A 23,528-nucleotide genomic window follows, 5' to 3' on the forward strand; every position below is an offset into this window, starting at 1 on the left:
AATCAGAACCAAAAGGATTCTGTTTATGTCAGATAACTAAATGGAATGTAACTCTGTAAATGGATCTCTTGTCCCCTGACAACAATATTGAGAAGATGAAGCATATCAATTACTATTACTAATTACATTAATGGGGATGTGTTTCATTTGCCTTTATTTCATTGTAGATCAGTTACTTATTTGTGGTTAAAATTTACACATCCTTTGAATACCTAATGACATGCAAGTTTTCTAAAGTCACTTTTGGCAAACTGTATGATTCGTTCTAATTGCTTTGTGGGTTTTCACTTTTGGTATATGAACTTTACTCATTTAAGAGACTAACACCATACATTAGTTTATTTATAAGCATATCACTTTGCCTTTTAAACAATCTTGATCTTGGCTCTTTTAAAAAATTGAAGAATATAGAGGTAACCCCATCTGATGGGTCAAATGGAGTTTAAGTGAAAGCATGGAACTTATGAGGCATTTGCATAAAATATCTTATAAATCTGCCACTTGATATGTCCACTTAAAAGCATAAGATTACACAATTTAGAATGCAATTATCAGTCACAGGACAAAAATACTATTAAGATGGGCATGGAGAAGTAAATATTCTGTAGAACAGATCTCTTCACACTTTTTTGCATTACCTTTTGTCATTTTCTGGGAAATTTTTAAGAACTCAATTTATTTGTGAGTTTTTACAGGTAATCTTATAGAAAAAAATATAATTAATTTAACTGGAATCCTATTTACAAATCTGATAAAGACATGAAAAAGCAAAACAAAAATCTGTATCTAACTGTAGGTAAAGCAATAATAAAGATATAAACTCCCCACAATATCAAATTTTGGGTTAAAATAAATAAATAATTCAAACTCGTATTTCTCAAAAGGCATATTTTTAAAAGCCATTTCATGCAATGTAGTTTAAACTTCTGTTTTACCATATTGTTTTAACTATTGTATATAAAATCATATTAAGTCTGTTTCTTTTATACAAATAGCTACAATGAAGGGCTACATATAGAAAATATTTCTTTAGGAAACTAATTTTAATAATTAAGGAAGCAATAAGAAACTAATATATTTTTCTGTATATATCATCTTAAATGAGGCAATAAGATAAAATTTTCCTTTGCCTTAATTCTCAGATCCCATATTCCACAAGCAAAGCATGTTTTATAGTAAAACTATTATGGAATACTTGACAGTCAAATGTTTTTCTTAAGATGTGTTCTGGCAATGAGAAATATGTGTTGTTTTATTAGTGGAATTTGCTGTAGCATCAGACAGAACAGTTTCCAAAAATTTTATTTGCTATGTGTTTAACTTTGGTTAGTATAAAAATTAAATTTTCTGAGTATTGTATATCATACAGATAAAACTTTGAAAAACAAATTTCATATTTTCTTAAGTTCCCCTCAGAATATATATATCCTATAATACATATTACATATACGTATATAAATATACACACACACAAACACATATATGTATATATTACTGTATCACATTTCACCAGGAAACAACTGTGTCTAGTATTCCACATAACCTTTATAGTCTCAGTGTATCACAAAGAATACCAAGAATCTTGTACACAGTACATCCAGTATGAACATTTTCATTGCTTGCATTAAACAACAAATGGCCCTCGAAAGTTACTTTTTGTTTATAAACTGACACTGAAGATAATGAGTGCAAAGTATTGTTGCATATTATCGCAGAAGCCTAATTGTTATAGATATCCAATGCTGTAGAAATGAAGTATTAAAAACATAGTTTTGCATGACACTTGCACCTCAGTAAATATTTTTAAACTAGCTTTTTTTGTCAAATTAGTATTTCAGTGTCTGAAATGTGGTACTGTATTTGCATGAATCAATATTATTCATAAAATTCTGCATTACTGATAGATAACACAGCTAAAACTTTCATTGTGTACAATCTGAACGCACACCAGTAGTGACTTTAAAAATTACCTCTCTGGATAAAATTATCCACTTGGAACTATCCAAATAATACATGCATACTTATTCTATAAACAGATAATACAGGATTATTATTGTCAAGCATAAAGACAAGTACAAAATACTGTCCACTTTGAATATCTCCTTTAGTAACTTAGTGTTTAAGTCTAACTTGCAAAATACACTAGTACACCTCTCATGAAAGGCCTCTGCTATTTTAATGGTATAGAAATTAACATTAAATTCCTGTTATTAAAATTTTAAATAATAACTTTAAAAAAAAAAAGACAAAACTTTGCAGAAGGTAATCTGTCTCAGGGATATTAGCCCTCTCTGGGATATTTTAATATATTTGGGATGCATCTTACCTGTTTGCTGTACTTGTTATTGGTTTGACAGCTGTACTCAGAGCAGTGATCTGATCCAATTGAAATGTTGTCTCCTGCTCCCACAAATGTGTTGGCTGGTGGTAGATCTTGTACAGCCTGGTGTTTTTTTCCTGCAGTTGGTGATTGTGGATGAAGCTGGACAGTAGGTAATGGGGAACTAGATTTGTAATGCCTTGCCAGGTCAGGACTGCCAGGCCCACCATTAACAGATCGGTATCGCCCCATGCTTGGGCTGTCTGACAGCTTCTCATTGACACTATCATACCTCTGTCCATTTGGTTTAGAAGCTTCTACAGTGACAATGCTGCTGTAGAGAGGCTGCTTAGATTTTTTGTTTTTCTTGTCCTTTTTAGGCTTTTTAGATTTGTCATGCTGTTGGGGTGTAAAAAAATCTTCATGATCTTTTTTGCCAGCTTCATAGCCATTTTTATTTTTGGACCTGCAGTACCTTGCCATCACAACAATTAAAATTATTAGAATCACTGTCATAATTCCAGCAACCACCCCAATGACAATACTGAGTCTCTGTTTGCTAATTTCATAGCTTGGGTCACCAGCTATATCCTGGGTGAGTGGGGTGTGCAAACTTCTGGCTATCTGGGAGTCAATCACAGTTGCATTTGAAACACTTTCATTGACAAAAACATGCACCAGGGTCGTGGTGGACTGGGAAGGCTGCCCACTGTCATTCACTTGCACAACCAACCTGTGCAAACCATAATGCTTTTGGGTGAGTTTTCCCACTAAGGAAACCACACCACTGGTGGAATCAATCTCAAACAGCTTGAAGGGATTCCCTCCCACAATGCTGTAGTTCAGGTCTGCATTGATGCCATCATCACTGTCTGTTGCCAACACTGTAGCTACTACTGTCCTGACATTACTTGAAGGTGGCAGTAAAGTGTAGGAAATGTTTCTGGGAAGGGTAACTGTGGGAGCATTGTCATTTTCATCCATCACAAAGAGAGAAACTGTGGCTGTGGCAGACCTGGGGGGATCTCCCCCATCCACAGCCTTGACTCTGAAAGTGTATGTGGTCTGATGTTCCCGATCAAAAGACATGGTAGAGTAAATGGTCCCTGTGTCATTTTCAATAGAAAAAATGTTACTGTTCTCCTCTATGTACAGACTCATCTCTGCATTCCGTCCCTTGTCAGCATCCATCACGGTGACCATTCCCACCGGGCTGTTGGGTTGCAAGTTTTCTTTCACATAAAAGGTAAAGACGTCCTGCATAAATTTAGGGTCATTGTCATTCTTATCAGCCACCTGCACAATTACCGTGGTGCTACCTTGCAGCACAGGTATGCCTTTGTCTTTGGCGTTAACTTTAAACTCATACCTGTCAGTCTGCTCGCGGTCCAGCACCGTATTGACAAGGATATCCCCAGAATCGGGATCAATAGCAAAGATCCCCATCACCGAGGAGTCCAGCGAGTAGGCGATCTCTGCGTTCTTTCCGCTGTCAGCGTCTGTTGCCAGTACTGTGGCCACCCTTTCTCCAGGTATGTTGTTCTCTGGGAAGTAAACCTCCACCACCGACTGACCGAAGACCGGCGGGTTGTCATTGGTGTCTCCCACCTTGACAACCAAGGAATTGTTGCTGGAGAGGCTGGGGCTGCCAGAGTCCACCGCCACTATGACCACGTTGAATTCCCGAGTGGTCTCATAGTCTAGAGGAGCCGACGTGTGCAGGAAGTACTTTTTTTTGTTCTGGTCGCCCTCTGTGTCGCTGGCCGGCTTGAGCTGGAAAGGCACATCGCCCACCACGGTGCAGGTGACTACCCCGTTCTCTCCTTGGTCTCGGTCTGACACCTGTACCAGAGCGATGGGGGTGTCAACAAGAACGTCCTCTGCCACGTTGGCCACCCCGTCCTTAAGTGGGATGCGCCCGATCTTGCGGATTTCAATGGACGGCACGTTGTCGTTCTCATCCTTGATGTTGAGAACCACGGTGGCCTTGTCTGTCTTGGGGGGCTGGCCGCGATCGCGGGCCATGACTGTGAATCGCAGCTGGTTCACTTCCTCGCGGTCAATACGGTGCAAGACACTGAGCCATCCCGACGTCTCGTCGAGGCGCAGTAGTCGTCTCACGGACTCGGTGGCCGCCCCAAACACGTACTCGATCTGTCCATTGACCCCCACGTCCAAGTCGGCGGCGCGCAGCTGCAGAATGGGGGTCCCAGGGGCGCTGTTCTCAGCCAGGTCAGCCTCGTACACGCTTTTCTCGAAGCGGGGGCTGTTGTCGTTCACATCGGTGATGAGCACCCTTAAGATGGCCTGCGAGGATCGAGGCGGGTCGCCGCCGTCGCGCACCCGCAAGGTCAGCTCATAGGAATCACGTTGCTCGCGGTCCAGCGCCCCCTTCACGATCAGTTGCGGTTGCTTCTCGCCGTCCGGGGTGTCAGCCACCTGAAGCTCGAACACGCTGCTGCGGCTGCCAGGGATAGTTCCGCCGCCGCCCTCTGGAGCGTCCAGCCGCCGCTTGGAGCCTCCCGGGCCGCCGCCGCTCGCGCCGTTCCCGCCGCCCCCTGGGTAGGGGGCGCTGTCGGCTGGCCCAGAGCGCCGGCCCTCTCCGCCGCTGCCGCCGCCCCCGGGCTCCTGGAGCAGCTCGTAGCGCTCGATGCCGTTGCGGCCAAAGTCACGGTCGGTGGCGGTTGGCAGCAGATACAGCGTGCCCACAGGCCGATTCTCCTCCACCGTGAGCGTGAGCACCGGAGACGGGAAGGTAGGCGTGTTGTCGTTGATGTCCAGCACGATGACCCGACCCTCAAACAGGTCCACCCAGCTCTGCGAGGGCCCTATTACCGACACCTCGAAGTCCAGGAAGCACTCATTCTCGTCGAAGATCATCTGACACTGGGGGAGCTTCTCGCGGTCTATGCGCCTTTCGCTTGTGCTCAGCTCACCGGTGAGGTTGTCGATCTTCAGGTACTCGGAGCCCGACTCAAGGCTGAAAGTCACCTCACCCGAGCCGGTCACGATGCCCAGGTCCGAGGCGACGTTGCCGATCCGGACGTCGGCGGGGCCCTCCTCCGCCAGCCGATATCGGAGGAGTTGCTTGGCCGCCGCCAGGCTGAGCCAGAGCGGCAGAAGGAGGCAGCAACCCAAGCACCAGCCGCGCGCCCATCCCGTCGTCCGCATCCTCAGCATCTTCTCCTGCTGCTGCTGCTACTGCTCCTTCTAACCACAGCCCCCCTCGGCGCCCCCCTCCTCCGGGGCTGACCGCCTGCCCTCCCCCCAGTCCTCTTTCCTCTCCGGGAAAGGAAGGAACGAGAGGGAGGGGAAGGAGGGGGCAAAACAGCGTGTAGAGTCGGCCTATGGGGTGGGGGCAGCGATAGATCCTTCTTTTTCTTCCTTCTGCTTCTTCTGAAAGTTATTGTTTCATAATTCATGCAATGGGTGCTAATCGCCCGCTCGCCGGCCGCGGTTCAGTCGCAGTACTCACAGTTCACGGGACACTGCGCGTCGCGGGTTGGGCGCCCCCCCAGAGTCATCCCCGCAGCGGGGTGAGGATACCCGGCTCTGTTCCCCGCTCTGTCGGAAGGGGCCAGAATCGCTTCAGAAGGCGGGCGGAGGAACCGGGAAGCGGCGGGTAGGGAGCCTGCAGCCTCCCCCGCCTGCCAGCCGCGCTAGTCTTTGCTGCTACTCGAGTTGAGTCCAATTCACGTTCAGCCACTCACTCTAGACCCAGCCCCTGCTCCGGCTATGGATGCCCAAGCAAACGTGAGTCGTTTCCTGCACGAGGCTCCGGGGCGGGCAACAAGCCAGTCTCAACTCTGACTCCTCTCAGGCAGCGGAGGAGCCAGTCAACAGAATGAAAAAATCCCCAGCAGGTCGCTTCGGGCACGGTGCAGTGAAGACTACTAGCGTCACAGCGCGGTCCGCGTCCGGATTCCCCCGGCGCGCCAAAGAGCAGCCAGAGCCATCTTCAGAGACACCCGGAGTCGGTCGCTTCTCACCCCCAGAGAGCTCGGGTTTCTCTTTTTTCTTAACAACTCTGCGCAAGGTCATTAGTCACGAAGCCGCCGCCTGAAACCGCAGCAGCCGTTCGCCCGCGGGGGCGAGGGCTGAACCGTGCGCCCGCGCGGTGCCCAAGTTTGGGTTCGCAGCCGCAGAGTCCGTGCCTTTCCTCACCTGCATTCGGCCCGCATGTCGGAGCAGTGGGATCTGCAGCGCTGTGCGCGATTCAGGGAGGAGATTGCAGCCTCTCGCTCTCTCTCTCCCGGCTCTCTCTCGATCCCTCCCCTCCCTCCCTCCCTCTTTCTCTCCTCCCTCCTCCTCTCTCCTCCCTCCTCTCCTTTCCCCTTTCCCCCTCTCTCACTCGCTCTTAAGCTCGGATCTTGCTCCTTCCTCCCAGTCCCAATGCAGGGAACTCGAGCTGAACTTGATCCCTTTGCAGTTCAAAGGTGAGCAAGTCAAGCTCCGTGCACAGGCGACGTTGACCAGGCGAAAGCGCACGGCCGGGCTCCCCCAATGGCAATTAACAACGATGCCCAATTCTGTCCGGATTTCCGAAGAAAAGCCAAAGGCATTGGGGCGGGGGTGGAGGGGGAGGTGGAGTCAGAGACAGCTGCCAAGTAGCTTAAAAAAAAAAAAATTCAGTTTGCCAAGGGGAGAAAAAGTGCCAGTCGGCTGTTGTCTCGGAAGTGCCCTGGCACAGCGGGTGAATTCCGCAGTTGTCTCGTCCGCTTTCGCGTCTGGGAGAGTCTGGTGGGGGCGCTCCCGCCGCCTCCCCGACTGCTTCGACTGGGAGACACTGAACCGCAACTGGAAAGCTCGTGTTCTCTACCCGCGAGCCAGAAATCCGCAAGTTTGCCCAAAGTGGTGGCTGCTGCTGTACGCTCGCTCGCTCGCGACTCAGACTTGTCCCTGACGCTGCTGCCGCTGCGGCGGCGGTGAGAGGAGTCCAAACGCCGAAACTACACACTCACAGCGAGCGTGGGAGGAGGGCCCAGCAAAAGGAGGCGGGAGGGAGCTCCAGCCAGCCGCTGCGCTCCGTAATGCCCAGCTTCAGCTCTGGTGCCGCTTGGAGAGTGCCCAATTTCAGCCTCTTTAAGTCAAAATCTAATCTTCCCAACTAGTACAACCGCTCATTCTCCGAGAGTGGGGAGAGGGGCGGGGGCAAACTTGCTTTCTTTCCCTCGCTCTGGTAAATTTCCTCCTCCTCTAGTATCTAGTGAGTGTGTGAGCTTTCGACCGGGTATTAGGATACCTTTCTCTTTCGTCTCTTCCCTCTCAAGACGATTTTCTAATCCCCCACGAAAGTGTCTCTGGCTAGCAATTTACCATCTGGGTTAGGACATGGTTACTGGCAGGTTGGAGAGCGTGCGTGCGTCCAGAAAGCAAGGATGGTGTTCTGAAAATCCATGACGAGCTGCAGCAGTGAAGAGTGAACATCAAACTCCAGAGAGCGGGAGAGGGATCCTTGTTTTGTGAGCACAGACTTTGGAGGGTTGGGATGGGGTAGGGGTTGGGTGGGGAGGATGCCTGTCTTTGTTTAAATGCTTGGCATTCCTGTCGTCGTGCTACATTTGGGGGTAGACCTTGTGTGCGCGCGCCTGGGGAATAAAACACATGTTGGAAGCCTCGATGTTATTTTCTGAGCAGAAACCAGCAGTCTCGAGTCACTGGCAAAGTGTAGCGTCACCTATCTGGATATAAAGGAAATAAACTTTAATGGCAACTTTGTGTACCGAAGTGTTCCTAGCTCCTTTTCTCTCCTTTTGACTTTGTGCCACTAGATCTTACCTGCTATTTTCCTATGCTAGGTTTCCCCAGTTAGTTTTCAATCATGACCATCACGGACCGCTTCATCAGATCTAAGGTCTGATCTTGCTTTCTGAAATGAATCCATTTGCTCCTCATTTCTTTAAGGGCCTCCCCTTGCCACGATTGAGTGTTGAAGTGAGCAGGAAATTTTGGGGGAGAATTCTTACCACCTCAAAGGAGGAAAAGGGCTGCTGCTGGGATTTGTTTGGTCTTTAGCTCTTTTGCCCAATCTATAAGCTTACACGGGTTTCCTCTTAAAAAAAAAAAAAATTAAAGGGGAGGGAGGGAGAGAGAGAGAGAGAGAGAGAGGGAGAGAGAGAGAGAGAGATTGATTTATCTGTCCAGGTGTGGGTACTCTTTAGACCTGGATGAGAGGCAGAATGATTTAAACAAGACAAATACTAATAAAGTCTAGAAGCCGATGTAGCGCTCAGTTGTTGGGGCGAGCACATTGAGCAGAAATGAGGGCGGAGAGTAGGAGAGAGGCGGCAGAGATTTCCAAGCTTTCCTAAAGGGGATCCTGGAAACGCGGAGAATGGAAGTGTGTGTGTGTGTGTAGTATGTGGCAGGAAACTGGCAACTGTTTTCCAGTCTGTTAAAGCGGTATCAGTCCGAGAGTGGCGGCGACTCCTCCGAGTATAAAGCTGAGAATCCAGCCTTCCTACTAACCCTCCGGCCGCCGTCACCGGAGCCTCTTAGCTCTGTATCTGCAGCATCAGCGAGAAAATCCCGGTGCGCAGGCTCAGTGTGCACCGCCGCAGTCTCCAGCCGGGGGCGGGGGCGGGCGCTGCAGCGCCTTCGCTGCAGCCTAAGTGGCAGTAACGCCAAATCCCCTTACATTTGGCAAGAATACCGGCTTGTTGGAATGTCTGCTTTCCACCGACCCGGATCACAAAGGGAAAGAGAAGCCTTGTCCACTCCGAGGCCTAGCGCCGTGCATTCCGATGCGCGGCAATATGGTGCAGTGCACTCACTCCCCTCTCGGTCTTTACTAAGGTTTTGCAAACTTCAGACAGTCGCGTGGGCAGAGACGCGTACTCTGCCTCATCCCTCTCTAGACCGTAAACTTGAATACACCCCTCTCAGTCTCTGAACAGTTGCGAGCCGCTCTTGTGCGTCCTGGCCAGATCATATTTGCTGGGGTCGAAGGAGTGGGCGGTTTTTCCCTCGCGCACCGCACTTTTCTTCCCGGATGACAGGGGGAGGGGATGTAACGCGTCCTTCACAGTGGAGTGGTTTCCTCTGCGAGTAGGAGGTAGTCTCCAGCTCGCCCTCCCCACTCTCATCCCTACCAACTCCGGGGCTGAGCCAAGCCAGCGTGGGAAATGGGTCCGACGTGTGCTGCATGAGAACAGCGCTGTCAGACTGCCCGAGCCCTGAAATCGCCTGGCTTTGCTCCCTCCCCCAGTGGTCCCGGGCTCCGACCTTTCCGCCAGAGCCGCCAAGAAGTGACAGCGGCTTTGCCCCGCGGCGCGGTTCTTGGAGACTGGAACGGAATGGGCGGGGAGAAGGTGCGGGGGAGGTGAGCAGAGCCCTGCGGGCGCCCTTGCCGCGGCCGGAGCTCCCAATCCTCTTCCGCCCCCTGTCTAGGGACTAACACTCTCACTCCAGCCTCCTGCGGGCACCGAGGATGAATGGAGGCGAGAACTCGTTTCCCCACCCCCGCCCCATTTCCGCAGTCTTCCAGCCAGTGTCACAAGTGCTCAGCAATTTCATTAAATGGAACCGGGGGACTTAATCCCCCTAGTACCAGACCTCACCAAAGGAATATGATATCCGGCTCCGCTCCCACCCACAAACCCCGCCCGACTTTTTAGACCCCAGGCTGCATTTATCTTCTCAACCTGAGAGGCAAAGGTTCAGAAGGAAATAGGATCGAAAGTGTAACCGACTGCAATAAATTAAAGAGCTTGCTGCTGCTGCTGCTGCTGCTACTGCTGCTGCTGCTGCTACTGTTGCTGCTGCTGCTGCTTCTTTGGTAGTCAAAACTGAAAAGAATGAGAGCGGTGTCCTAAAACCTGCATTGATCAGAGTAATAAGACGTCATAACGTGTAGAAAGCAAAATGTTTCAGGGGATGCTGTGCTGTTGAGAGAGAGAAAGCGGGGGCGGGAGCGGGGAGAGAGAAACAATACCAAGAAACGTCCCTTCCCAACCAAGGTATAAATAATGAAATTAATTAAAATAGAAATCCATTCCATTAATAAAACTTGATCAATGATTCCTATTCTATGTTAGACATCTATCTCTCCCTAAACTTACAATATTAGGCACTTTCTTTTTGAAAATTTACCTACTAACCTCTTTTGCTTAAAACTGCTTTGCAGTAAAGAAATTTCAGTGACTTAGCTGAAAAATAACATTCAGAGTCCTCGATGTAGTTTAGGCTTAAAGAAAAGACAGGAAGAGAAGTAACAACCAAAGTTTACAGGTTAAGAGTACAAAGAAATAGGTGCTAGCGATAGGATCTCAGGGGGGCTTTCATTTATAATAGACGCAGTATTATTCACAATAATACGAGAAAAAGGTTAAATACAGTAAACATGATAGCCAGTTCTGTAAAGAAATAAAGCAGTTTGACGGAAAGGGAGAAAGTGACTCAAGAACTCCACCAAGGGACAAACAGAGGAAATGACACCCGAGATCTCCAAATCTATTGACCTTTCCTCTTTTTCAAAAGGTTCTTCTAGGACTTCTTATACTTGTGTAGAGGTGTTTACGGGGCCCTTGATATCAACCATTTCTCTAACTACTTTCATCAAACTTTTTATTCAGTCTTCCTTCTCTAAATGATTTTAGAAGTGATTGTCCTTTTAATGTATTATTTTAAACAACATACATAACTATGCAAAAATATTGTCTTATAGCAAGTATGATTCTAGTCCTTGGGACTGAGAAACTTTAGGCAAATTTTGTAACTTTAAATCCATGCCTGTAGTAATAAAATGTGTAGTAGACTGAAATGGCTAAATTATTCATTGCAATAACAGCCTTTTTGATAGACATTAAAACTCAGCAAATGAAATAAGGAAACCACAGATTTCTTTTTAAGCAAGTAATAACTGCTTGCATCAGTGGTTATTTCATTGTTTTCTGGCCAAGAAACAGAATAAGTTGTGCTGTTTAAATCATGAAGTCATGTATGTAGGTTATGTTAAAATATCTCAATAAAAGGAAAGGAACAAGAAAATGTTGCAAACTAAATTGATTTCTGCTATTAGATAACTCAAAATATTCCCATAAGTCTGGTGTAAAAACTCTGTTTTAAAGGAAAAAGAAACCCTTGTAAATAAATTTTAAGTGTACAAATGATAACTCATAGGCTGTCTGATTTTCAGATTTGAACAAAGTGTTAGTTTTCAAAATGACACTTGATAAAAGTTATTTTCACTTTGATCTTAGGAAGGATTGACAATTGATTATTTTTCAAATTCTAATGTTTTAAATGCACAAACATAAGCAAAATAGAACAGATATACAATCTATGTGACATATATAAAGATACAGTCAGTTACCACAACATACAAAAATGTCTTCTATTTACAACATAATTTATGAACTTCATCAACTTTATATTAATTTCATAATTTCTCAATAATATAAATTTAGGGAGATCACAGTATTTTGTAAATTTGGAGTGAGTTTGGGGAAAAGACTCTTGATGGATCAAAAGCAGTATATCCTACTTAGGGCCATCTGAAGCTATTCCCTTTCAATACCTGTTGTCAAGTTGGACATGTCAAAGTCCTTCACAGGAGAAACAGGACACATTTGGCATTTCTTCTCTACAGTGGCAGGGTATGTTAACTGCTGCTCTGAACTAGATAATATGTATGTTAAAATTTGTGAGGAAAAAATCTAATTTTAATGAAGATAATACTCAAATGACCTTGCTTGTTCTAGGAATGGTTGAAAATGATAAATTAGTTTTCTATGTTTTAATCCCTCTTTTTATGCTAACTTGATCACTTCTTATGTTAGTTGTCAATAACAGGTGGTACAAAAGTTTATTTAAACATATTTGACAAACTGTATTTAGAAAATATAAGATGCAGACTGTTCTGAGACCAGGCGATATAATAAGTTTGACTGACTACTTCAGCAGCAATGAATTTTCAATAGTGGTTGCTGATACTCATGTGGTTGTCATTGAGACCTTTACCCAAATGTCTTTTACTTGGACTCTAGACCACGGATAAGATTGCACTTTTTGGCCCCCTGGTGGCTGAATGAGGCCATTGACTAGGTCTGGACTGCTTTTAGAGGAAGGAGAATTTTACTTGAGGGATGAAGGGAGGGAATGGGTAGCTGAACTGAATCACTGTTCAGTTCTCTAGAAGTAAAACTGGCCATTAATCTGACCTAGGAAAAATACCTGGATATCGTAAATAAACTTCAGACTGAAAATGACTTCATAAGTTAGTAGTACATTTTAAATGCTTTTTTCAGCATTTGATGAATTATCTAGGTAAAACTGAATTGAAAAGCTTATCAAATTTAGACATTATAGGTTTAAGCTATACATTCCTATAAATCTACAGGGGTACTATTCAGTTAAAGATGGAAATATGGTTCCATTGGCAAGACAAGTTGTTCATAAAGCTACATATATTTGCATCTGGTGATTTTTACCATTAGCAAATATAGTTTAGTCTAGTTTATTTTTTCCTAATAACTGGCTTAGAATTGAATACTTCAAAGAGGACATTTGATAAAGTATTATTCAGTCACAATGGAATGAATATATTTTAAAACCTGTTCTTCATATTTATAATTTTTGTTTTCATACCTGTTTTGTCTGTGTAAATGATTCTCAATATCATCTCCAAATGACTGGATGAAAAAATTCACCAATAGAATATAAATATAAGCTTTCAGTGAAGATCAACTTATAAAGGAAACATGAAGTGTTTTGTTGCATTGTTAAAGCAATGATTAGTAAAAATATGTATCACCAACAATATATATCTAAATTCAGCACTGATCTAATAGCTCCTTGTGTTTCCTTTGCTGATCATGTATACCTGTATGTGAGAAAAAATAGTATCTTTCCCTACCTTTTCAATGTTATCTATAATATAAAGCTTTCCTTTTCACCTAACAAATAGAAAGCATTACTACTCCTCTTGTTATAAAACAGTGTTATTTTAAAACACTGTTATTTAAAACATAGGAGAGAGGATGAGAGCAAAATATGGCTTTCTCCCCTAAAACAGTATTTTCCAAAGGTCTAAAAGCCAATATAACCTTCAGCTACTAAAAAGTTGTCCTCTGAGGCTTCTTGGTCATTGTTGTCCAGTTTCCCAATAGGGAAGACTTCCTGGGATGCTAATGAAGCTTACAGGATCTCTCACTCCCAAGAGCCTCTTCCAAGACCTTGAGCAGTAGTCAAGAGGGGTGTGTTTACACAATCATGTGTCCTTCCACTTTCTCACATTTCTTGTTAAAATGGAGTTAGAGATACTACAGACATTTTGGGATTCTGTTTAAGAAAAGTTCAAATGGGGGTGCATTTGAGTGTTAGATTATTACTGTGGGCTTACACTAGCTTTCTTTTATAGTTATATTCTTGTTTTCCAAGATCCCAATGTCCCACTGTGTTGGCACAAAGGTGCACTGTGAATGGTTGTTCTTCGATGGACTCCCAGACGTATGTGAGTGATGTAGTCAAGTCAAGGTTTAAATGTATAGAGCCATAAATTAGTCTATAGAAGTGCTTCCAATTATTAGTCATGTAAAATTCCAAGTGGAGAAAGTATTTATTTCTTATTGATTTTGAAGGAGTTCAGAATACACCACAGTGACCTAACTGACTATTTTGAACTGGTGACATTTGAGAATAAACAGCTGCAGGAAAAGGCTTTCTGAGCACTCCTTGTCTTCTTGAAAGCAAAGCCTCTCCAAACAATTCAATTGTCATACATCCCTCCCTGAGAAGTTTTAGAGCCAGGGAAGATACCTTATCATGGAAATCAAGATGTTAGCATGTGGCAGCACATGTTAATATAAAATGTCACTATCATAAATTATGAGATCTCCCATTTATTTTGCTAGAGTTCCACACTGATTTTTTCCTAAAAGTCATTTGTTCTCCTATAAGCGAATTTTTGCTTCCCCATCCCCAACTTCTTTTAAAATAATAAGATGTAAATCCTGGCTACCTCCTGGAAACATATTTTTAAGTCAACTCTATGCATATGTAAATAATTAAATCCATTTTTTCTTTCTTGCTGATCTGCTTTTTGTCACTTTAGTTTGCACATCCTCAAAAACTGAACATAAGAGGGCAGAGGTAAAGTATTTCCTCTCTGACAATATCTAAACAAAACAGAAGTTCTCTAGTCAGGAGTTACTCAACAAGGCAGCAGATACACTACAAACACACTATTTTGGGGGTGTATCTTTGTGTTTTAAACAAAAATTCTTCAAATACAAATTTTATCTTAATTGCTGTGTTTGAGGGTATTGGCAGTTTTTCAAACAAAATCAATATGTGTGCTTATATGACATTTATATCCCAGTGCATCAAACTCTTCAAATCCAACACATCTTTTCCTGACAAAATCTGGCACATTGAGATGTAATGACACACCCAATCTCTACCAATGCAGTGAAGAGAGTCTAAAGAAAACAAGTGTTTCAGTGACAAAACTGTTACAACCTATTAATCAATAAGTCAAAGAATGTTGTATTCACACATTTATAAAGCTTAATACAGTGCAATACCACTTTTTTTAAGAATCCATCTCATTTGTTTTTCTTTATATTTTAATTTCTGAAAAATTCTATATGTACATTTTTTTCAAAAGTGTCGGTCATATATACCAAAATTCAAAAAAGAAAGTATTATAGAGATGAGGCAATCATTTAATTAGTTAACGAATTGTAGATTTGGAGAGACTTTGTGATATTTTATAAGATATTTAAAATGTGGATTTTTTTTTCTATGACTTTAATAGTTTTTTTTTTTTTTTTTTTTTTTTTTTTTTTGCAACTCTTTCTTCTCCTCTTTGGTTCTGGGAATTGAACCAGGGTCTTACACGTCTGTTTTCATATTTTATTTTGCATTATGTTTCTTAAGGAAGTCACCCAAATTACATGCACTTCAGGTCTTACAAAAAGAGATTCTGTCCTTGTTTGTAATAATTAAGAGCTTATAATATAGAGTGATTTTAATGAGTAATATGTGAACATCAGATACTCCCTAAAAATCACAAATTCAGTCCTACAAGATAAAATAAATGTTAAAGTTTTCATAGCCTATTTTGTAAGTAAATACTGCTTAATGATATTTTCCTGAGTACAATAATCATAATGATATAACAAATTATTATTGAGCCAGAAGGTTTGTGTTAGAAGTCACTAAAGTAGTAGCTTGGTAAGAAAGATTTGGCCAACGTATTTGGAATAAAAGAAACTGGTTTGAATCCCTGGACTTTCACTCTGTCTCTCTGTGTTGTGGATTCATCTGTCTGGACCCTTGTTTTTACCATTTAGTTCAATATATACAGCATGGATATACATTTGATGCTATATCAGACTCTGTGTTACATTTTGAGTATGAGTGTAACCCAAATCCTTGCCTTCAAAATACTCACATTTTGGGCTGGGGAGATAGCTCAGTTGGTAGGGTGCTTGCCTCCCAAGCACAAGGCCCTGGGTTCAATCCCCAGCACTACAAAAGAAAAAAAAAAAAAAAAAAAAGCTTACATTTTAATTCTATCTATAACATAGGAATAACAAGTCACTTTTTAAGTTGTTGTAGTTAGTAAATAACTTAAATTTACCAGACATCTGATATAACCTTGAGCAAATTAAATTCTTTTTTTAATTTTAATTTTTAGTTTTTTTGGTTGTAGTTTACCACGATACCTTTATTTTTATGTGGTGCTGAAGATTGAACTCAGGGCCTCAAGCATGTTAAGCAAATGTCACAACTCCAGCCTCAAGTTAAATTCTTAATGAAAGTTAGTCTTTCTCTATTGCTCCCAATGCTGTTCTTAAGATTTGGGACTGAATGTTCAATATTTTGCAGAATCTTCATTTCTGTTATTATTTATGCTTATAGTTTGGAGTAATTTACACTTTATTGCTCTTCATTTGTACAGGGGTCAACAAATTGCAGTCTGCAGGTCACATCTGGCCCTGGGCTTGTTTTTTTTAATGGCCTCTGAACCATGATTTTTTATTTTTTTAACACTTTGAAAGGTTTGCTAAAAGACAAGCAAAAAAGAATGTGGGACAGAGATAGTAGGTGACCTGAAAAGCCTAAAATATTTATTATTTATCTCTTAACAGAAAAGGTTTTCTGAATTTTTTTTAGAATATTAACTTCATGAGGCTTGTGAAAATACTGGAAAACACAGCATTTCAAATTACAGGTGAGAAAGAAATTACTGCAGTATGTAAGCACTCTGATGGACCATATGTTGCCAGACTCCATGTGCAAAGCTTCATATGCATAAAGCTGTAATGCAAATGTATGCCATGTCACATTAGATAATTCATATACATAGAGATATTCTGCTTTTACCATAACTCAAACTAGAGCATGCCTGTGATGTATTAAAGATGGTCATTCCATCCGTAGAGAGATTGATTCTCAGTCTACTCCCCTTGAATCGGGCAGACTTTGATGGGTTTTACCAATAGAATACAAGGGAAGCACTCTCTCTGGACTTCCTGTCCTATCACATAAGAAGTGGTCTAATTACCTTGTGACCACCATGCTGGAGAGTCCTCATGCCCACGTGGGTATTGCAGACATCCCATCTCAGGTACCAGACATAAGAATCAAGCCATTTTGGACCCTCTAAACCAGTCCATCTGTTGATTGGATACCACTGAGTAAGTAACTTGACATCATGTAGAACTGATATATCACCTCTTGAATTCAAATTCCTGACCCTCAAAACATGGATGAAATACTCATTAATTGTTATGGGCACTAAGTTTCAGAGCAATCTGTCACTCAGCAGTAGAGAGCTGGCACATGGGTATTCTGTTTGTTAATTTCAAAGATGTTGAATGCCAGTACTAGATTTAATAACAGTAATTGTTATCATATTGTTTCTCATTTATGTTCTTGACACTATTCTCAATGAATTCTATAAGGTTTTCCTTTGATCTTAGAAGATAATCATTTAATATAACTGATGTAGTTGTTAGATTATGGAGATTGTTTCATACGCAGTATAGATGAAGACACTGAAATTTAAGACCTTAAGTAATAAAGAGGTGTCATAGCTACTAAGTGACTGAGACTCGGGGAATCAATTCAGTTCTTTCATATTCAAAAATCCTTGCTCTGATGTATTATAAATACAAGTTCACATTATAATGGGAAGCTGATCTAATTAGTGTATGAAACTTTACTCATAAGAAGATACACTGAACATCTTTCTTGTACATTATTTTTAACATTATGTGTTTTTCCTTTAAAATATGTCTTCATTGTAGCTTATATTAAATTGCTATCTCTGTTCAGAATTCTCTGGACTAAAACACGTAATAGAGCTGTACTGAAATGTATATATTTCCTTTATGTCAGATAAAAGTAAATATGTCATCAGCTCCTAACTTTTAAAGACACTACATTTAACTCAAAGCACTTTGAAGGAAACATTTAATTGGAGGAGCTTTATTTCCAAAGGAGACACACAATCAATATTTATGGGAAAATTCCATTCATTGATATTTAACTTCTTCTTTAATGTGTTTTATCTTTGTGATCCATGTCATAGCAATAGTGTTATAATGGTATTTTTATAAAGAGACCCTCTTTAAGATTTTTATTTTAATTTTTGTCTGTAGAGGACCATTTTTTAATATGATGAAAACAGCAATTATAATTCAGATAATAATGCTAATAATAATTGTAAAGTAAAGTAATGGGGGTAACACATTTTCATTGGGTATGTATGGTATACTATGAGAATTATTAGCTCTTTACAGGTATCCAGATATAAAAGATTCCAGTGGATTAATATTTACAAGTCCTCAGACTCGTATATACCTTTGTGCTTTTTGACCTCCTTTTAATCCTGCATTGTGTATTATGGTTCTGACTTTCATTATGTATTTGAGGGTCAGACAAGTAATGTGACAAGAACTGCACTCTACTGGAAGTTTTGAGTGTCTTATTCATGAGTGGCCTAAATTTCTGTGCTAGTCATTATTCATTATTCACCAAAGTACTTTCCTGGCTATGTTCAAGCTTGGGAAAGAATGTACCTCCATGAAATCTAGAAAACGTCATGGTGGCTCAAGCAAAGACATATAAACAGAAATGATGTGGGCCTCTTCTTGTTGGAGGCAATTAAGAACCAGGACAGAATTCCCCATCTTTTCTTCATTAACACATATATTGACTGGGGAATCTCCAGAGAAGTTAAACTAATAAGGGGTTGGGAGGAAGACTGTAAGAGAGTAAATATAATAAATTGACTCACATGATTATGGAGACTTAGAAGTTCCAAGATCTGCAGCTGGCAAGCTGGGGTCTTAGGAGAAAGAAACTGACAGAGAAAAAGACTAGGAAAGCCAACACTAGAAATTCCAGTAAAAAAGTTGGCAGCTTCAAGTTTAAGTAAAACTGATACTTCAGTCCAAATCCAAAGGCCCAGGGTAAAACAATGTTGTAGCTCAATCATAAGGCTGGCAGAGTTCTCTTTTACAATAAGTTTTCTTTTTGTTCTATTCAGACTTTCCACAGAGTGGATGAGGACACCCACATTAGGAAGGGCAATTTCTTTGCTTAATCTACTGATACAAATGTTATTCATACTGATTCGTACTGATTTGCCCTCATAGACACATCCAGAATAATGTTTAAACTAATATCTGGGAACACTGTGACCCAATTAATTTGTCACACGAAATTAAGCACATGACATGCTAATATATATTATATATGTATATATAATTATGTATACATATATTATGTATTTTATATATTACATATATAATAAAATATTATAAGATTGAAATATAATATTATAAGATTGAAATAACCTGAAGTCTTTAACAAACATGTAGACAATAGGTAAGTCCCTGGTGACCCTTAGTGAAGTCCACTTTATGTCATGCTACAGCACTTACAACTCTGTATCTTTCATACTTGTAGTATATGTTCAATTCAATAACTGATAATAGAGACTGGGGGTGAAAAGAAGGGGAAAAAACTCACGTACTTTAGGGTTTATTTAGTAGTACCAAATTATTTGGAGATGTTGAATTATTTAACACAGATATTTTGGGTAGTTGCCCAAATCTGCATCAGACTTTGTAGGAATGAGAAACAAATCCTGCTATATTTTGTTCCTAGATTTATGAAGTATTTGTTTCCGTGGAAAATCTAGCTCATTCTGAGGGTTATAATCTTTTAATCCATAAAGATTTTAACTAGATTTTTGTAGGATTCTTTTCAGACATTACATTCTATTTTAGATTTTCCCATTTCAAATAGAAAACTAAATTATACAGAAGTTAAAACAACTGCACCCAAGGATACTCAATCCATAAGACAAAATGCTGGGGTTAGAATTGTGGCTTTCTAATTATCTAGCTAGTAATCTATTTCCATTATGCTAATTTATGTTCGTTTAAGCTCAGCAAAAGTTAAAAAAATGGTATTAAGTCAGATGTGGTAGTGCACACCTGTAATCTCAGTTGCTCAGGAGGCTGAGACAGGAGGTTCAGAAGTTCAAGACCAGCCTCAGCAATTTAGCAAGGCCCTAAACAACTTCGCCAGACCCATCTGGAAATAAAAAAACAAAAAGGGCTGAGGATGTAGCTCAATGGTAATGCATGCCTAGATTAATCTCTAATACCTCCCTCCCACCAAAGTATCAAAAGATATACTAATTTTTATTTTGGTGTCAATTTATTGTTATAGCAATATTTTGCAAACGCCAGAGTAGCTCATCAATAGCTTGTTTCATGGGTAAAATATAAATTAAACTCTTGTTATTTACCCACTTTATACCTAGAAATTAATAAGAAACTATGAGTATTCTTCATCAGAAGCATATGATGTGACCTGGTAATTTCAATAATTCTATCTTAATCATCATAGGACATAATCATGCATAAATTACACAATTTGTTTAATGTGAGTATTCATGCCTTATCTTATGGAGTATCATGCTCTTCTAGAGTAGGAATAACTATGGAGTAAAATTATTGAAGACATTTTTGAAAGCAAGAAAATTAGAGTCCACCATATACTGTGTATAACTACCTTCAGATATTTGCTCTAAAGAGGCTATTCAATTATTCCCATTGGGCAGCAATTACTCTCAACATTCTTGGATTTCCTCTTCAGAGTACTTGAAAGAGTTCTTTTAACTAGTCCTTTTATGTCTTGAAAGTGCAATTGGTTATTAGAAATGACCAATTGGCATTCAGAATATCTTTATGTGAAATAAATAGCTGATAGAGCTTGCCAATATTGCATTTATTCAAATAAGTTGAAATATTTATTTTGATCCTTTTGTAGTTAATAAAGTGACTTTAAAGGCAATCATTTTTAAAAAGTGCACCACAGAAATTTCAGAATATATCAGAATCCTTGAAATTATTTCATAGTAGCCAAGCAGACTACATTGAGGACAATCACCCAATGACTGATTTAATTGGTGTCTGCACATGGATACATGTAGTATATATGTTGTGTGAATGTACATGTGTGCACATGCAAGAGGGCAGGGGACTGAGAGGGAAGTGAAGAAAGAGGTGGATGGAGGAGGAACCATTCACTGTTTTGTATATTATGGAAGTTGTTGTCTCTATTTTGAGAACATTTTGATCTGACTTAAGGAACCAAGACATAAATACTCACAAAGAGATATATAGGGGCATCTATTGCAAACATTGACACAGTGCTCTGTGACATGTTAAAGTATGATGGTTCTTTCTCTGGAGGTTTAGAGAAAATGATAGGGGGATATTTACAGAATTTTTTTGATACTACAGTATTGCCTGGTGTTACAAAAATGGACAAGACTAATATGAGGTCAATTTTATATCTCTAAAAATCTCTGAATGGAGCAAAATGAAAGGCACTATTTCAGACTTGCTTTTAAGACAAGTGAAGCTACTATCGGATCATCAGCTGTACTTCTTCCTTATAAGTCACTATGGTGCAGAAGGAATAGAAGGGGTTACCCATTAAGATGGTTATCAGGATTTAATGAGATCATGTACATAAAGAGCCCAACACAGGGATCAACATATGACTTATACTCCATAAATATTAGTTTTCTTTCCTCTGGTCATTCATACTTTTGGTGATTATTTGTACATCTATGGATATAAGATGAAAATGAATAATTTAGAATGGATGTGCAGTACAATGAAGAAGGATATGGAAAAGAAATATGATCTAATCAAAATGGGATAGCAATAATCCTTGTCTTTGAAAAATAATAACACAGGTAAGTCATATTTATAACAAGCTCTTAATTTTTCATATTCTATAATTTTCCCTTTATCCCTTGAATAGCCCAAAGATTTTGGTCAGGCAGGTTATTACGATCATATACTTAATGAGAAAATTAGTGATTGTGACTTGCTCAAGTCATATAACTGAACTAGAATCTAAACCAAAATAGAGATCCGTTGATTGATAGACAGCTTCCATGATGGCCTTTAGTGGTTCCTACCTTTTGGGTAATCATTTCCTTTTGTGTGGGGCTGGACTTAGTTCCTCACTTCTAATAAACAGATTATGATGAAAGCTTGGTATTACTACCAACATTGGGTTAAAAAGTCACTACATTTTTCATTTTGGACTAAATTTCCTCAGTTTAAAGAATTCACCTCTCATGTTGTGAGCAGCCCTAAGGAGAGGCCAAATCAGTAAGAATTATCTCTGACCAACAAATAGCAAGAACCTGAATGCTGCCAACAGTCAGATAAGTGAGATTGAGCCTTCTTAGGCCTGCCAACAACCATGTGGGTGAGCTTAGAAGAGGTTCTCTTTTATTTCCACCTACAGTATAGTTCATAGAACAAGCAGACCCCTTAATTGCATTGTTGTGATACATCTGAAATGAAGGTACCTGCTAAGCCACCTCAATATTTTTGACTTAGAGGTAATACATTTTCTTGTTTTAAGTGACTAAGTGTTGGGTTGTCATATTATTCAGAAACAGCTATCTAATCCACATAATTCACAACTCTACAACACAAACTATATGTTTGTGTTGTAGAGTTTGTTATTAACTGATTGTTAAAGCTTCTGAGTTGAAGTTTTCTGATACTTAGTAACTCTGACTTTGAGCATCCTGCTCAATCTCTCAGTGATTCAGATTTCTTATATATAACATGGAAATAATAGAAATAGAAATTACTTATGGAAAGTAATTTCCATAAGTATAATGTGCTTAGAATTGTTCTGGCCCACATTGCTCTGAACATGTTATTTCAATTTCTTTATTAAATTAGGAAGCATAATTGATATTACAAATAAATGGAGATAAAAAAAATCTTAAGCTAATATTGAGAGTTCTGATTGTAAATAGGAATCTGTATTAACAATTTGTTACTGTACAACAGAAACAAAGTATGTGTCATATAAAAGGGTCAATCATAAACTAGAAATTATGACTAGAAGGTTCTGCCATATTTCAGTGTGTGTTGAAATAGCATTTTTCTATTTAATTATATTGTTTACCAGCAATTTGAATTTAGTAATCTCTTTGTGTTAAAGTTTGCAGGTAATTTGATGTCATCTGGTTATGTAAATGATAATATTTTATAAAGATAATTTGTTAAATTTATTATACTCATAAATAAGTATGTGTAACATAATTATAAATAAGTGTTACACATACTTATTTATGAATGTACTTGAGTAAATGAAAAAGTATCAAAACAATTACATATCACATATGCAGAGGAAACTACCTGTAGAAGTAGCTGTGATTTATAATATCCTCAACAAGGATCAAAGTGGAACTGTCCATGTGCTCTGGGCCATCATCTGAGAGATATCACCAAATCCAGGGATGACCCTTATTTACAACAGTAATGTACTGGGAAGGGCAAACAGGAAATGCTGGGATTGGGAGATTGAGACACAAGATAGGACTTAACACATATAAAAAGGATGATCAAATTTAGGAACTAAAATCATATTTATCAAAAATTTAACGCAAAACCAAATACTACCATTGCTGTTTTTATTTTTCAGAGCATTTCATAAAGTGAACATAAATAATAAAGAATTTTATAAACTTTATTTATTTATCTTTTATGTGGTGCTGAGTATCAAACCCTGTGCCTCACACATGCTAGGCAAGTGCTTCACCACTGAGCCATAATCCAAGCCCAATTACTTTTGTTAAAACATGTAAATTAAAAAATATGGAGAGGCATAGCATAATAAATAACATTTACAAAAATTA

At 40.2% G+C, this 23,528-nt stretch overlaps 1 protein-coding gene across 9 annotated transcripts in view; it reads right to left on the reverse strand.

Annotated features, from left to right (window-relative positions):
• Pcdh7 (protocadherin 7) overlaps positions 1-6,587 on the reverse strand; it is a 389,130-nt gene extending 382,543 nt beyond the window's left edge. For all 9 annotated transcript variants that reach the window (XM_047565814.1, XM_047565813.1, XM_047565815.1 and 6 more), the window contains exon 1: positions 2,327-6,587. In XM_047565814.1, coding sequence (XP_047421770.1) covers positions 2,327-5,500 — 3,174 coding nt within the window. In that variant the 5' untranslated portion in view covers positions 5,501-6,587. The remainder of the gene's footprint in view (positions 1-2,326) is intronic.
• Positions 6,588-23,528: the final 16,941 nt, after the last annotated feature.

Source organism: Sciurus carolinensis, chromosome 10, assembly GCF_902686445.1.
Source record: "Sciurus carolinensis chromosome 10, mSciCar1.2, whole genome shotgun sequence".
In the NCBI taxonomy this organism is placed as follows: Eukaryota; Metazoa; Chordata; class Mammalia; order Rodentia; family Sciuridae; genus Sciurus; species Sciurus carolinensis.